At 47.1% G+C, this 13,982-nt stretch overlaps 1 protein-coding gene across 1 annotated transcript; it reads left to right on the plus strand.

Moving 5' to 3' along the window:
• Positions 1-291: 291 nt before the first annotated feature.
• LOC133012175 (chondroitin sulfate proteoglycan 4-like) lies at positions 292-13,732 on the plus strand. The gene is made up of 22 exons (XM_061080160.1): positions 292-355; positions 1,936-2,099; positions 2,678-3,766; positions 3,860-4,264; positions 4,343-4,464; positions 4,579-4,687; positions 4,783-6,111; positions 6,430-6,522; positions 6,767-7,267; positions 7,451-7,579; positions 8,002-8,187; positions 8,261-8,443; positions 8,529-8,705; positions 8,787-8,985; positions 9,067-9,198; positions 9,580-9,755; positions 9,850-10,033; positions 10,292-10,463; positions 10,607-11,015; positions 11,128-11,280; positions 11,752-12,333; positions 12,602-13,732. The coding sequence occupies exons 1-22, from the start codon at positions 292-294 to the stop codon at positions 13,730-13,732; spliced, it is 7,689 nt and encodes a 2,562-aa protein (XP_060936143.1).
• The last annotated feature ends 250 nt before the right edge of the window (positions 13,733-13,982 follow it).

Here is a 13,982-nt window from a genome sequence, read left to right on the forward strand (position 1 = left end):
CACAGTCTTATCTGCTTTACTTTCTATGAAGCAAGTGTACGTGTTGACACCTCCCCCTTGTGTTGATGATTGGTGCTACAACACCTGGCTCTGCTGAGGGGAGGGTCAGAGGGAGGAGCTCCACCTCTGTTCTCTCAGCTCTCAGGTACATGTTTTCTAAAAGGCTGTGATCCAAAGAGGAGGCTGCAGAGTCAGACCTGTTCAGTGGAGCAGTGAACTCAGTGGATGGTGTCGTCAGGCAGCCAGATGTTGCTCTCAGCTGAGTGCAAGTTAAAAGAGGCCTGAACAACGATGGGGAGTTTTGTGGCTGATGTGTTTCTGCTGCTGCTGATTTCCACAGGACAAGTTCACGGAGGTGAGTTGCTGCAGAGAAGAGAAGATCCCTCCTCCTCCTCCTCCTCCTCCTCCTCTCTACCTGGCGAAGAAGGTACAACTGAGAACATGCATGCTGCAATTTTATTATTAATTAATATGTGCATTGCTATAATGCAACTAGTAACACTGTGAAAAGTTTTTCTCCCATCAAAGTTCGTAGAAATATGGTTTCTAATGTTTTGTTCTGTGTAGTCAGTTAATAATGTAATATCTTGAAGTAAATTCGTCCAATTTAAGTAAGTATTGTCTTAATGCATATGTCTGTATGCTGTAGGTAGGATAATGGATTATAATTTGATTGGATACCTCCAGCTACTTATGTTATGCAGAGGAACAGCAACATCTGACACTAAATAATATTCCTAGACCCTTCAAATGTTACTTTATAAAACTACTTTTACTCTGGTGTTGATTCATTCCTAAATCTGAGTCCTCTTAATAATAAATAACTGCCTCATACATATAAAGTATCAGAGTTTAATACCATCTGAAAAGTTGCTGCATGTACAGATGAATTCATTATTAACAATCTGTGTCTGCTCCACGACTGTAATCCTTACACCTGTTCATGAGACATGGCTTCACCAGTGTCTCTAACTGGAGGAGGATTATTAATAATCCAGTGTTCACTGGTATCATAGAGGCAGATTAGAGATAGATGGACAGACATGGGTAACACTGACACAGGCTTATAGGCTTTAATGCAGCGCGGCATGCTGGGCCGGCAGCCTGCTGACTGAGGACTTCTGTTTGGAACCAGTCTTTACACACATCATAATAATATCCTTGATTACAAACCTGAAGTTTTTCTGGCAGTGCATTTCCCAAGCAGAGTTTCTAAAGGTTTAAAGTCAATATGATTATACAAATTAGATTATAAAATAATGTTCGATTTAAGAACAGAAGAACTAAGAGAATACATTTTGTTTTAAGTGGAACAAGCAAAAATGTACAAACAATAGCTTTTTGTTTATATCTGCTTTCTAACTTGAAACATCCCTCTCACTACACACACACGCACACACACACACAGTCATTTTTGAAGAGTGCTTCAACACTGCTTTGTAGGTCAGATCGATCAAAACATTTTACCCATCAGCCGTTTGGATTTGAACTCCGGTTATTTGGGTGTGACGTCATTCCGAGGGGCCGAGCTCCAGGTTCTATTGGGACGCGGCACTAGATTACATTCAGAGCAGCCGGTTGAATGGAAGGAAAGTTCAGTCGGTGTCAGTGAACGTTTCAGGATGACCCACTTCACAGTACATTAGCAGCCATTAATTGAATTCAGATAGTAGGTTCAAAGTGCAGAGTAGACTCCACATTGACAGAACAGTCAGGACAGATTAACCCAAACTGTCTTTGCTCTGGTGTTTGGTTACTAAATGCTAGTTTGACTAGTATTAGATGAATATACATATTCAGGTAAATACATTGTAAGGGTTAATATGTCAGCATGAAGCACAAATGCCTTACAGCCCAATAATCTCTACTAAAGACTCGATCTGGTCACAACTTTGGCCTCAGATTCTCACCTGTCTCCTTATTTTATTGTTACAGCATCATTCTACGGTGACGGTTACATCCACCTGCGAACGGTGCAGGCATCCGTTCAGAACCGGCTCCACGTCCGATTTCGAACCTCTAGTCAGGCAGGGCTGCTTTTCCTGGCAGCAGGTCGAAGAGACTTCCTGCTGCTGGAACTGAACTCTGGCTTTCTGCAGGTAGGCTATTGAAGCAGACTTGTGTATTTTGCCAGGAATCATTTATTTGTTCAACTGCAATTTAAAGGACACTGATAGGATATATATAACTTTTGGAAAGGACAAAAAACATTTTAGTCGCAGTGAAAACGGTCTGAGGCTCACATAACGATGCCTCGCACGTTTAAACCAGGAGGAAAGTATTTGTCCCTTGGGCCATCTTAGCTCATATATGTTGGCATTTACTATCCTGAGGAGAGAAGCCTCACTGCACACAGCTTGGTGTCAGATTGCTCACAGAGGGGGAAACAAATAAATCCTTTGGCACTGGCTTCATTTCAGAACAAGTTTCTTCATGACCATGTTAAGAGGGAAGACCACATAGTTTAATGAAAGCTCAATGAACAAGGCCAGGCAGCTGCACATGAAATAGTTTGATTATACTTTCTTAATGGAATATTTCTTTAATATATGCATACACACTTTTTTCTTGTTCTTCTCCTGTACTTCTTCTCTTATAGTTTGTCTTTGTGCAAAGAAAACAATTCTATTTCATATGTTTTTTTCATTCTCTGCTCACCTCCTCCTTCCTCCCCTAGGTCAGTCTAGACCTGGGCTCAGGTGAACGTTTGCTACGTACAGAAATGGGAATTCACCTTAATGACCTGGGTTGGCACTCTGTGGAGCTGACCCATGATCGCCATAATGTCACCATGACCGTGGACCGCAACTCTCACACCAGCATCCATATGCCAGGGCCGGATCTGGAGCTCACTGTGGAGGATGGACTTTTTGTTGGCGGAGCAGCGGGTCTTAACCACCCCTACATTCTCAACGTTTCCTCTGGGTTTAGAGGTTGTGTGGATGAAGTGATGTTCAACAAACATAACCTTTTGTCTGGTTTGCGGCGGTATTCTGCGTACAAGAAAGTCCACGAGGTATCTTTGGGCTGTAATCAGCAGTTTTCTGCCACAGAAGAAGATCCTGTGAGTTTTTTCAGCTCCAAAGCCTTCATGACACTCCCCCCATGGGATGTACCACAAGAAGGTGTGTTTGAATTTGAACTTCACCCCTCTGAGAGAGAACAAGATGGCATAGTCCTGTACAGCTCCAACAACCAGGGAGGGTTTGTTGCTATAGAGATCTTAGATGGTAACCTGGTGGCGACAATAGGAAATGGAGAGGGGAGTAAAACTGAACTGCGTTCTCTAACTCATGTCACCACCAACCACACTTGGTATCCCATCCAGCTACACCTGCTACCCTACAGCCTGGAGCTGAAGGTAGACAAGGAGTTAATCAAGGGCAACCTGGGTCCGGAGCTCCAGGTCATCCAGCTCAGAGGGCCACTTTTCCTCGGAGGACTGGATAAGGAAACGAGGGAAGTGGCGCAGCAAGCTGGGTTGCTCTCTGCCTCGTCTTTTAAAGGCTGCCTCCGAGAAATTAGGGTGAACACTCAGAAAACGGGCCTCCCTCATGCCGTCATCACGAAGGACATCACCGTGGGCTGTAAGATGGGACAAGACCTTGAGAAGGGAATGACCAACAGCCCAACAGATCACGCTGAGCTGGTTATTACCACCTCACAACCAGTGACCACCAATAAGAGGACCCCTAACTTCCTGTTGCTGAGAAAGCTAGATGTAGCAGAGGGAGGCCGAGCACCGCTGGAGCCCAAACACATCAAGGTAGGATCTGTTGTCTCCTGCAGTACTTACTTTAAGTTTTCCTAAACATAAATTAAAAAAATACCACCTGTTTCTATTTTCTCTTCTTTTCAGGTGAATCTGAATTTTCGTAAACTGGGTCTCCATCCTTCCCAGTTGCTTTTCCGTATTGAGGAGCAGCCTGTTCACGGTCAGCTCCGGCTCGACCTCCGCCCTGATGGGACGCTAGAAGAGGTGGAGCAAGAGAGGACCATCACAATCGGAATCGAGGAGCACGACAGGACTTTCAGTATGCTCGACCTGTGGCAGGGCCGTGTGATGTATGTTCACAGCGGTTCAGAGGATCACACCGACTTCTTCATGTTCTCAACCTTCTCCAGTAAGAAGGAGCTTCCTGTGTTTCTGAGGGGAAAACGTCTGCATCGGTTTGACATTAGAATCAGTCCTGTCAATGATGCGCCTGTGCTCAGCCTCCCAGAGGGAAATATTTTCACTCTGCTGGAGAAGTCCAAACGACAGGTAAGCCGAATGATATGAATATTTGTGCTAATTTAGCATAAAGAAATTAAAATACGAATTCATCCTCAATGTCCACAGTTGACAACAGATGTGCTGAGAGTGTCGGACCCTGACAGCAGTCCTAAAGAGCTCATGTTCAGCTCCCTCGGCGAACTCTACACCGAGGCCGGACACCTTCAGCACGAGGATTACCCAGAGAGGTTGGTGCTTGTGAGGCTTTACATTACCTCACAAATCTTCTTACAACCAGCAGTTGAAGTGTAGAGCACGGACTTAAACAGAACATGTTAACAGGGTTACATCTGTCTTTCCAGGGCTGTTAACTTGTTCTCATTGAATGATCTGGAGGAAGGTAAGATCAGCTTTGTCCACTCTGGGGTCTCCACCACCAGGCTGCCACTCAGGGTCAGCGACGGGGAGAAGGTAAGTGATGGAGCAGCTTTCCTAAACTAAAATAAACCAGCAGAAACCCCCAGGTATTCTCTGTATTTCCTCGTTGTTTCCTCTCTTTTCTGCAGACAAGCAACACGGTGGTTTTGCGGATCATGGCGGTGGCACTCGAACACAAACTGGTGAATAACACAGGATTGGAGGTGAACCAATGTGAGGCTGCCATCATCACTACCAGTCATCTTGCAGTAGAAGTGAATGTGGTTGATCAGGCAGTGGAAATCCAATATGACGTGATAGAGCCACCTCAATATGGCGAGCTCCAGCGGATGCACTCCAGTGGCGACTGGAAATCGACGACCTTGTTCTCTCAAAAACGTCTAGAAAAAGAACAGATCCGATACCTCAGCTCGTACCGGGGCCTTCAGACCCAGAACAACATCACTGATCAGTTCAAATGTAATATCAGCATCGGTTCCCTGGTCCAGGAGGAGGTTGTTGTCCCCATCACGGTACGCTGGATCCACTTCAAGGTCACGCGAAGCAAGATGGAGGTCAGCGGTGTTCTGTCGGCTGTCGTCACTCCCGAGAACCTCCATGTTGTTTCAAAGGGGGTCAGACTCGCTGAGGACAACCTCTACTTCAGACTCCTTACACTACCAAAGAAAGGTCGACTGCTTTTTGACAACAACGTTCCACAAAAGAACTCAACCTTCAGCCAGAAGAATATCACCGAGGGTTTATTGAAGTACGAGCTGTTCAACCGATTCCTCGATGACACCAGAGACACTTTCAGATTTCAGGTCTTTTCAATGCACGCCAACTCGACAAGTTACGACTTCAGAATCAACATCAAAACTGAGTCGACGGCCTTCACTGTTGTAAACGAAGGCCTTTCAATACCGGAAGGTGGAAGTAAAGTCCTCACCAAAGAAATCCTCTTTACTCACACGGCAAGTAACCGAGAAGTGCAGTACAACATCACAACGAGCCCCAAGCATGGACAGATCAGAAGGATCAATCTCTCCAACTCAACGTCCATTAACGACAACATCGCAGTCTTCACAAATCGGGACATTGCGGAGGAGAGGATCATGTACGTTCACGATGACAGTGAAACCAAGCAGGACTCTTTTACATTTCAAATCCTGGTTTATAAACCACGTAAGCAGCCCAGCAAGAGGGAGGAGAGAAACACGGGCGAACACACCTTCAACATCTCTGTGCGGCTCGTCAACGATCAGAGACCTGTCAGGGTCGTGGATAAAGTTTTCCATGTTGCCCGAGATGGCCAGAGGTTGGTGACGTTGAGCGACCTTCGCTACAGGGACGAGGATTCAGATTTCGAGGACGAGTGGTTGGTGTACACGCGGAGGGGTATTCCCATGGGAGAGCTGGTGCTGGCCAGTAATCCCAGTCACAAACTGTACGAGTTTACACAGCGGGACCTTGAGCAGGTAAGCGATGATTTATCTTTTACTCATTTTGCAGGTGGTAGAATACATCAAGTCACCAAAGCAAAGGTATAAAGATTTGTTGTTTTACTATTCAGATGTTTGTTGTTGCCCTTAATGTCCGAACAATTCAAAAATATTTTTAAAACCCTGGTGACTTAATAGTAGAATTAAGAATATGAACAAATTTCTTAACCGTAAATCAACAATCAACCCCCCTAAAATACTTTTAAAAAATCAAGATAATTATCCAGATATTCATCATATATATAAATGTATTTGTAAATTAAATATCTGATGTTTTTCTCTCTCCTCCTCTAGAAAAAGGTGTTGTTTGTCCACAAAGGAGTGAGTTTCGGGCGTTTCGTGCTTTTTGTATCTGATGGGAAACATTATGTTTCAACACTGCTGGAGGTGATTATAATGTCTTCACACCGAATGTGTCTTATGTGAAAACTCCATGAGCATCAAGAGAAGGCAGAAAAATCTTAAAAGCTGCCGAAGAAGAAACAATATTTATACTTCTACAAATGATTTGCTGGTAGTTCAATATACAGTATTTTAGTGTTAACACAAAAAAGCCTGTGATGATATTGATGTGTGTTCCTACTGCTGCTGTAATTACTTTCTGTCTCTGTTGTGTAACTGACTGTTACAGGTGATGGCCCAGGATCCTTACCTGCAAGTGGAGAACAACACGGGCCTGGTGCTCCAGCGAGGTGGGATCATGACCTTGACCTCTGCAAACCTCAGCGTCTTCAGCAACCTCGACATCCGAGACCCACAGGAGGTGACGTTCGAGGTCTTCCTTCCCCCTAAACGCGGCGCCCTCTGCTTTGCCAACGGAGATTGCGACACCGTGAAAAGAGCAGATGCGATTTCAATATTCACCCTGTGGGATCTGGTGGCGGGCCGCCTGGCATACCACCACGACGGCAGCAGCCAGGAATTGTCCGACTGGTTCAACGTGACGGCCAAAGCGAGGGAGAAGAGCAACGAGAGGCAACCGGACAGAGGGAGGAGGGAGGTGCACCTGGACATTGGAGTGCCGGTAAAAATCTACCTGGAGAGTCATCAGAGGCAGCCAACGGTCATGAGTAACCGTGTGGTGGTGGTGGAGGAGGGACAGAATGTCTCCATCACCAGGGAGCATTTAGAGGCAAGTAAAATCACTCTAACACCCATCAAACTAAAAGAATACTCATATCTATGACTGGATCACATCTAAATCTATATCAGATTTATACAGATTCAATTAAATACAATTTAAATCCATCAATTGTGTCTATTTTGACATTTATTTTGTTCCACGGTCATTATTTTATTCTATTCTTACCACCAGGTGATCCACGAGGACAGCCAGCCCTCAGAGATCATTTTCAGCGTGCAGACTCCTCCCACCCTTGGTTTCCTCCACAGGTCCTCCCCCATTAACGAGTCCCAGAATAGTGGAGAACTGCAGCTCTATCAGGTACGGCCAACTGTAACTGCTAATTGCTCTCGGTGTATTGGAAGTTTTTTGCCTACGGATGCTGGAAAGGAAGTTAATTGGAGCAGAGAATTGTGTTTCCGAAGCCTCAAACACAATTAAAGGTCCAGCAGAGCTAATGGGAACAGAGAACTGGGTGATTGACCCCTGTGGCATGCAAGCTTTGACTGTGAAAAAGAGAAAATGGTTTGTGGAGTTTTAAAAAAGCCGTTCAAATATAATCTTTAGTTTTAAAAGCTGTGTAAAACAATTAATCTACTTTCAAGTTTTCCTTTTCTAGACTTCCTGTCACTTTCCTCTTTCACCGAGAGCAAACTCGGCCCCGGAAGTTGTGAACTTCTGCATCTTAGGCTCCAAGGATTTACACAGAATTCAATAGGTTTGTCCTCTTGGTTCCTTCGCAGGGGAACAGAGAAGAGGAGACGACCTCCTTCACCCAGGACGACCTGAACCAGGGATTGATGGTGTATCATCAGGAGGCGGCAGGAAGCATCAACGACTCGGTTCTGCTGGAGGCAACCAACGGGGTCACAAAAGTCGGACCCATCAGGCTGGAGATCGACATCATTCCTCTCCTGCTCCCTCTACAGGTACAGTTTGGCATCTAGATGGACGTGACAATTCCATTAAACTATTAGATGTATCACACTTTCTGTTTTTCAGGTGTCTGACTTAACCCTTGACGAGGGGTCATCCCTGCTGCTGACCCCTGATATCGTCAAGGTAGCCAATCACCATTTCTCAGACATGAACTTCCTGTATCAAGTCATTGTTCCACCGCGACACGGACACCTGGAGCACAGCCGGATACCGGGGATGCCCATCACTGCTTTCACACACACTGAGGTCTGACTGAACACAAAAAAAACATCTAGAGTAGATCAACTGATTATCCTCCCGTGCATTTAAATGAAATATTGTGACTTTCCAGTTGGAACGTGATTACATCTCCTTCATCCACGACGGCAGTGACACACAGAGCGACAACTTCACCCTCCAGGCCAATCAGACAGAAATCGGGAAGCACAGTTTGCCTTGCACCGCCCACATCAGCGTTACGCCGGTGAACGATGAGACTCCTGTCGTTACAACCAACCGGGGTCTGAAGGTAAGAGGTGACGGAGAAGTGTTCAATACAATAAAACCCTTTCCTGTTCTTTTCCATCCATCCTCCGTCTTGGCTCCTTAGGTGTGGGTGAGCTCGGTGACAGAAATCACCACCGACGACCTCAGTGCCGAGGACTCTGACACTCTGTCTGATTGGCTGGAGTTCATCGTCACGCCGCCCAGCAACGGCCACCTGGCTCTGAGGACCGCCCCCTCCAAGCACATCCTGAACTTCACCCAGAGTCACATACAGAGCGGACAGCTGGTGTTTGTGCACAGCGGTGAGCGGAGGAGAAGATCGGCAGATTTAAATGAAATGGTGCATAGTTTTTATTAGCTACGAATTATCTCTTTTTATGCAGGTGCACCGGCTGGCGGCTTCCACTTCCAGGTGAACGACGGCGTTAACTTTGCCCCTCGTCAGATCTTCAGCACGACCGCCCACTCTCTGGTCCTCACTCTGCAGAGAAACCATCCGATGGAGGTCTACCCAGGTACATCAGCTAACTCAGGGACAAAATATCCCCTTGGTCCAAATCTGTGTACTTCCTTAAGTGCAGGTTAAGTGCTGGAGTCTTTAGGAAACAATTTGCCTGTTCAGATAAACACATGGTTTTTAAAAGATGGAAAATATCCATAAACGCACCCATTTTTTATCACTATGTCTCCAGTGGCAGGAAGCAGTATGTTTCAGATTGTCTGTCTGTCCCAGTCTTGTGAACACATTTTTAGTGCTCTAAGTTCAAAGGTCACAGTGACCTCATATGAATCTGTAAAAGTGTATGCAGACTGAAACTGCACAGGTTGGACCGGATGCATACAACCACAGTTAACTCATGGCCTCCTCCCACTTTGTCTTTTTTACCTTTTTAAAGGTTCTGTGACACCGATCACTGAGCAGGAGCTTCAGGTGGTAACTGATGATGTCAGCGATGTCGGGAGAAACCACTCTGTGGTGTTTGCGGTCACCGCTCCTCCCAAACTCGGCCGCCTGCTCCGACGCATGCCTGACAACTCTACGCAGGACATTTCTACGTTCACGCAAAGCATGGTAGGAGGTCTAAGATCTTACATTTTGAGTTGTACAGATTGTATAATGAGGTGGTAAACTATATTTATATATCTATATCTACATGTCCTCTCAGGTGAATGACGGAGTCGTCCTGTACGATCAGAACAACCCGGAGTCGGTGGGATGGTCGGCCGCAGACTCTTTCTCTTTCACCGTGTCCTCTCCTCCTGCTTTCCTGGCTCCTCACACCTTCACCATCTTAGTCTCCTACCTGGCAAACAAACATCAACACAACACCAGACTACTGAACAACGCAGGTACTGTCCAAGTCAATTTAAAACACTGCACTATTCCAGTTTTAATCCATATTTACTGCAGTTTTTTTAAGTAGACATTAAACGTATTAACATCCTGCTGGTCTGAGTCATATCCTGTATTACATATATATTATAAACTGTTTTTATAGATGTTCAGACTCTGCAGCCACAGTAGATTGAAGGCTGCATATTCACACTGACTTTACCTCGTCTCAGTTATGAGGACGAATATACAAACACACTGTTTCTGTCGTTCAGGTGCTGTGGTGGCAGAGGGAGGCAGGGTCACGATCGACAGAGCGAAACTCGATGCCTCCAATCTCCTGGGGAAAGTTCCTGATCAACACCGGAAAGACCACCACATCCTGTACCGTGTGATTTCTCCTCCGCGTCACGGGGCTCTGTCTATGCAAGGACATGATCTCACCAGGTGCTGGGATTCATTTCTTGATGCCTCAAAGTTTCTACCCACTAGTAAAAGTAGTCAAAACTATCCAGAGTGATCCTTTGGGAGATTAAGACTTATTTTATGTTAACATCCTTGGTTTCTTTTTTATTTCCATCCTTCCCCAGAAACCATCCAAATTTCTCTCAGATCACCCTCAATAAGTTCGGCATCACATACATTCACGACAACTCTGAGACTCTGAGTGACAGCTTCACGTTCCAGGCTTGGGTTGCTCCTCTAGATCTCTCCTCCTCCTCTTCCTCCTCTTCCTCCTCATCGTCCCTGTCTGCTTTCTCCTCTGATTCATCCTCTTTCCCTTCCTCCTACTCCCCTCTCTATTCGATATCATCGCCCTCCCTGCCGTCACTCGAAGCGGTTTCTGATGGCAGAGTCACGGACAGCCTGGCGGTGACGGAGACGTTCAACATCACGGTGACACCAGTCAACGACCAGCCGCCTCTCATCCGGAGCAGAACCCCGGGGATGAAGGTGGTGGTCGGAGAGAGAGTCGTCCTGGGCTCAGACTACCTGCATGTGAGTCTGGGAACAGATCTTATTAATAGTTATTTTGTTAACAAGTTGTTTTTACCTTCTGACATTCATTAAATTCAGTGTTAACTATGGTTTAACACGTTGCTGTATCCAGGTTGAGGACCATGACAACCCTCCAGAGGAGCTGCACTATCTGGTGATCAGTAAACCCAACAGCGGCTACCTGACGCTGGGGGAGAGACCTGAGCCGGTGACCTCATTCACCCAGTACGACGTCAACCACGGCCGGCTGCATTTCATTCAGCAGGTAAGGAGTGACTCTGCATCACGGAGATTTTCCATCTGCCAACCTAAAAGTATTTAAATGGAAAACAACTCATGCATTGACGTCTGTTAGTTTCCTATCACTGCACTGTTGTCGTATGGCCTGTAGGGGCCGCTAAAGACACACAAATCCTCCACATTTGAGCTGTAAAAAACACTCTGTCAATTCCCCTCCACAGCTACACATTTATAAACTTCTCTAAAAAAGAGGTGACACACAATCAACAGTTCAGATGTATGCATATGGAGTCATTATAAAGAAAATTGGAATTGTTAGTAAATATTTAATTTTCTTGAATTTGTTGTCGTCAACTTGCAGGGATTTTAAACCAGCTTGATAAATATATTTATAATTCTAGTGATTTCACTGAAAACTAAACTTTATTTTTATGCTTTTTGTCATTTATTTCCTCTCTCTTTCATCCTTCCTTCCTTCTCGTGCTCTCTCACTCAGGGTGAGGCTTCAACAGGAGTTTTCTACTTCAACGTAACCGACGGTCACCACCGCCCGCTCTACAAGCTGTTCGGCCTGGAGGTGATTAAACCCTCTGTCTCCATGGTGAACAACACCGGCCTGTCATTAGTTCAAGGCCGGACCGCTGTCGTCCTGACAACCGACCAGCTGGCAGCTCAGACCAACGGCCGCAGCCCGGCCAACGTCACCTACACGGTCACCACGCACCCCCGCCACGGACGCATCGCCATCAACGACCTGGAGGTGACCACCTTCCGCCACGAGGACCTGCAGTTTGGGCGAGTCGTCTATCACATGACCGATCTCAGCGAATCAGAGGACTTCTTCCGGGTCTCAGTGTCGGCCTCGTCACCCGGCGTTGATTATGGAGATGTCACGGCACAGACGGTGAAGGTCACTGTGCGGCCTCTGATCTACCTGAGGGAGCCGGTCCGAGTCCCCAGTGGCATCGCCGTGAAACTGGGGAAAGCCATGATCGACGCCTCGGAGCTGGCGAGGATCAGCCGAGCTGACCCGGTGTTTGAGATTCTGTCGCCACCAAAACATGGAAAACTAGTCAAGGTAAAACTCAACAACAAAATGCTCAACTCCATTTCTACCTGAGCTTTCTGTCAAAGAATAAATCTTTTATGAAGGACATGATGTGGAATTTAAAGGGACTGTTGGGCCTTGACGGAGGTTTTTGCTCTAACGAGTGTCAATTAGTCTATATCTGATTCAAAATAGCTTAAAGATTTGTGTTGTGTGTGTGCAATGAGATATTTTCAGCAACCATATAATTTCTCTTCTGTCCTCTGCTGTGTCGTTGCCTGTCTGTGCTTGTCCGCAGATGACCTACGACCCTAACCGAGCATCAGAGGTCCTGAAGTCGTTCACCTTCAGAGACGTGTTGCAAGGCCGAGTCGCCATCGAAGAGACTCTGAGTGACGGCGACAACCGGCTCCAAGATAACACATCAACGCTCGCCACCGCTACAGGCCACACCCCCGCCAGACCTCTCAACGATTCCTTCATCTTCCTCGTGAAGGCTGGAAACGTCCAACCGGCGAAGGGCGAGCTTCACTTCACCATCATGCCCCACCACCACATGCATCACGGTCCTGGTATAAATAAAGATGACGCTGCAAGTGGCAAACACACCACGGAAACCATGGCGACGCAGAACAGGACGACTGCCGGAGGAGGGAGAGGAGGCGGAGCAGGGGGATCCACGGCGCTCAGTGACGTCCAGGTGGGTTTGCATCCTCACATCCTGTCACAGAAGAACCACAACCGGACCCAGCCCAGGTTGAGGCCTCACGGTCGCTGGGGCAACCACACACGCAGCGGGAGTCATGGAGGCCGGTCAGGGAGCGCCGCGGAGGGAGCGGGTCGGGGTCACGCTCACGCTGCTCAACCCCACCCTCCTTTCATCTCAGACAAACACGGGCCGGCGATCCCTCCCGACGCCAACGCCGTTCACGTGGAGGTCCTCCCCCGACCCGCCTCCGACCCCCTCCTCATCATCCTGCCACTGCTGGCCTGTCTGCTCCTCATCATCATTCTCGTGGTTCTGATCCTGGTGTTCCGGCGCCGAAAGGAGAAGCAGGCCCGGCAGCGGCTGCTCCGGGAGCTGGCCGCCGTGGTGATGCCCGCTGAGGACAGTCCTTATCTGGGCCGGCCGGAGCGGAGCGTGGCGATGCCATCTGTGGTGGTCACGCCGCTCGGCCCTGCCAGCTGCCCCACCTCGCCGAGGGAGGCCCTAAGTCCCAGGAGGAGGCGGAGCCTGGCCCCCGGGATGACCTTCTGGGGGCCGTTCGAAGCTGATGGAGCAGCTGGCGATGTGAATATTAGACGTTGTTCCCTTAATCAAAGAAATAATATGATTTGTCGTAATGCATTCCCAGCTGTCGCTACAGGATTCAAGACCTCTGTGAGTTCTCGGTCCCCCCCTCTCGGAGACGACCAGTACTGGGTCTGATGAAGGCTGAAAGAAAAACTGACTGTGCCTTAGAGCTGTGTTTTAGTGGGAAGGGATTAAATGATCTGCTGGGAGCTGAAGAGAGGATACAAATATGCACATTTGATGAAGACATGTAGAAAAATGATGATGGATGAACCAACTTGAACTTTGTGGAAGTAGCATGACTGACAAAAGTGTTATTTCATGTTTATAACATTACCCAACAGCATAGGAGATGTGAGGTGATATTCAAAGTCAATTATTTATG

The sequence above is a fragment of the Limanda limanda genome, chromosome 1, assembly GCF_963576545.1.
Source record: "Limanda limanda chromosome 1, fLimLim1.1, whole genome shotgun sequence".
Taxonomy (NCBI): Eukaryota; Metazoa; Chordata; class Actinopteri; order Pleuronectiformes; family Pleuronectidae; genus Limanda; species Limanda limanda.

Coding starts and splice junctions, on each gene's coding strand:
- LOC133012175 (XM_061080160.1), top strand. CDS start 292: ATGGGGAGTTTTGTGGCTGATGTGTTTCTGCTGCTGCTGATTTCCACA. Junction 356..1,935: donor CACAGGACAAGTTCACGGAG/GTGAGTTGCTGC, acceptor TTATTGTTACAG/CATCATTCTACGGTGACGGT. Junction 2,100..2,677: donor TGAACTCTGGCTTTCTGCAG/GTAGGCTATTGA, acceptor TTCCTCCCCTAG/GTCAGTCTAGACCTGGGCTC.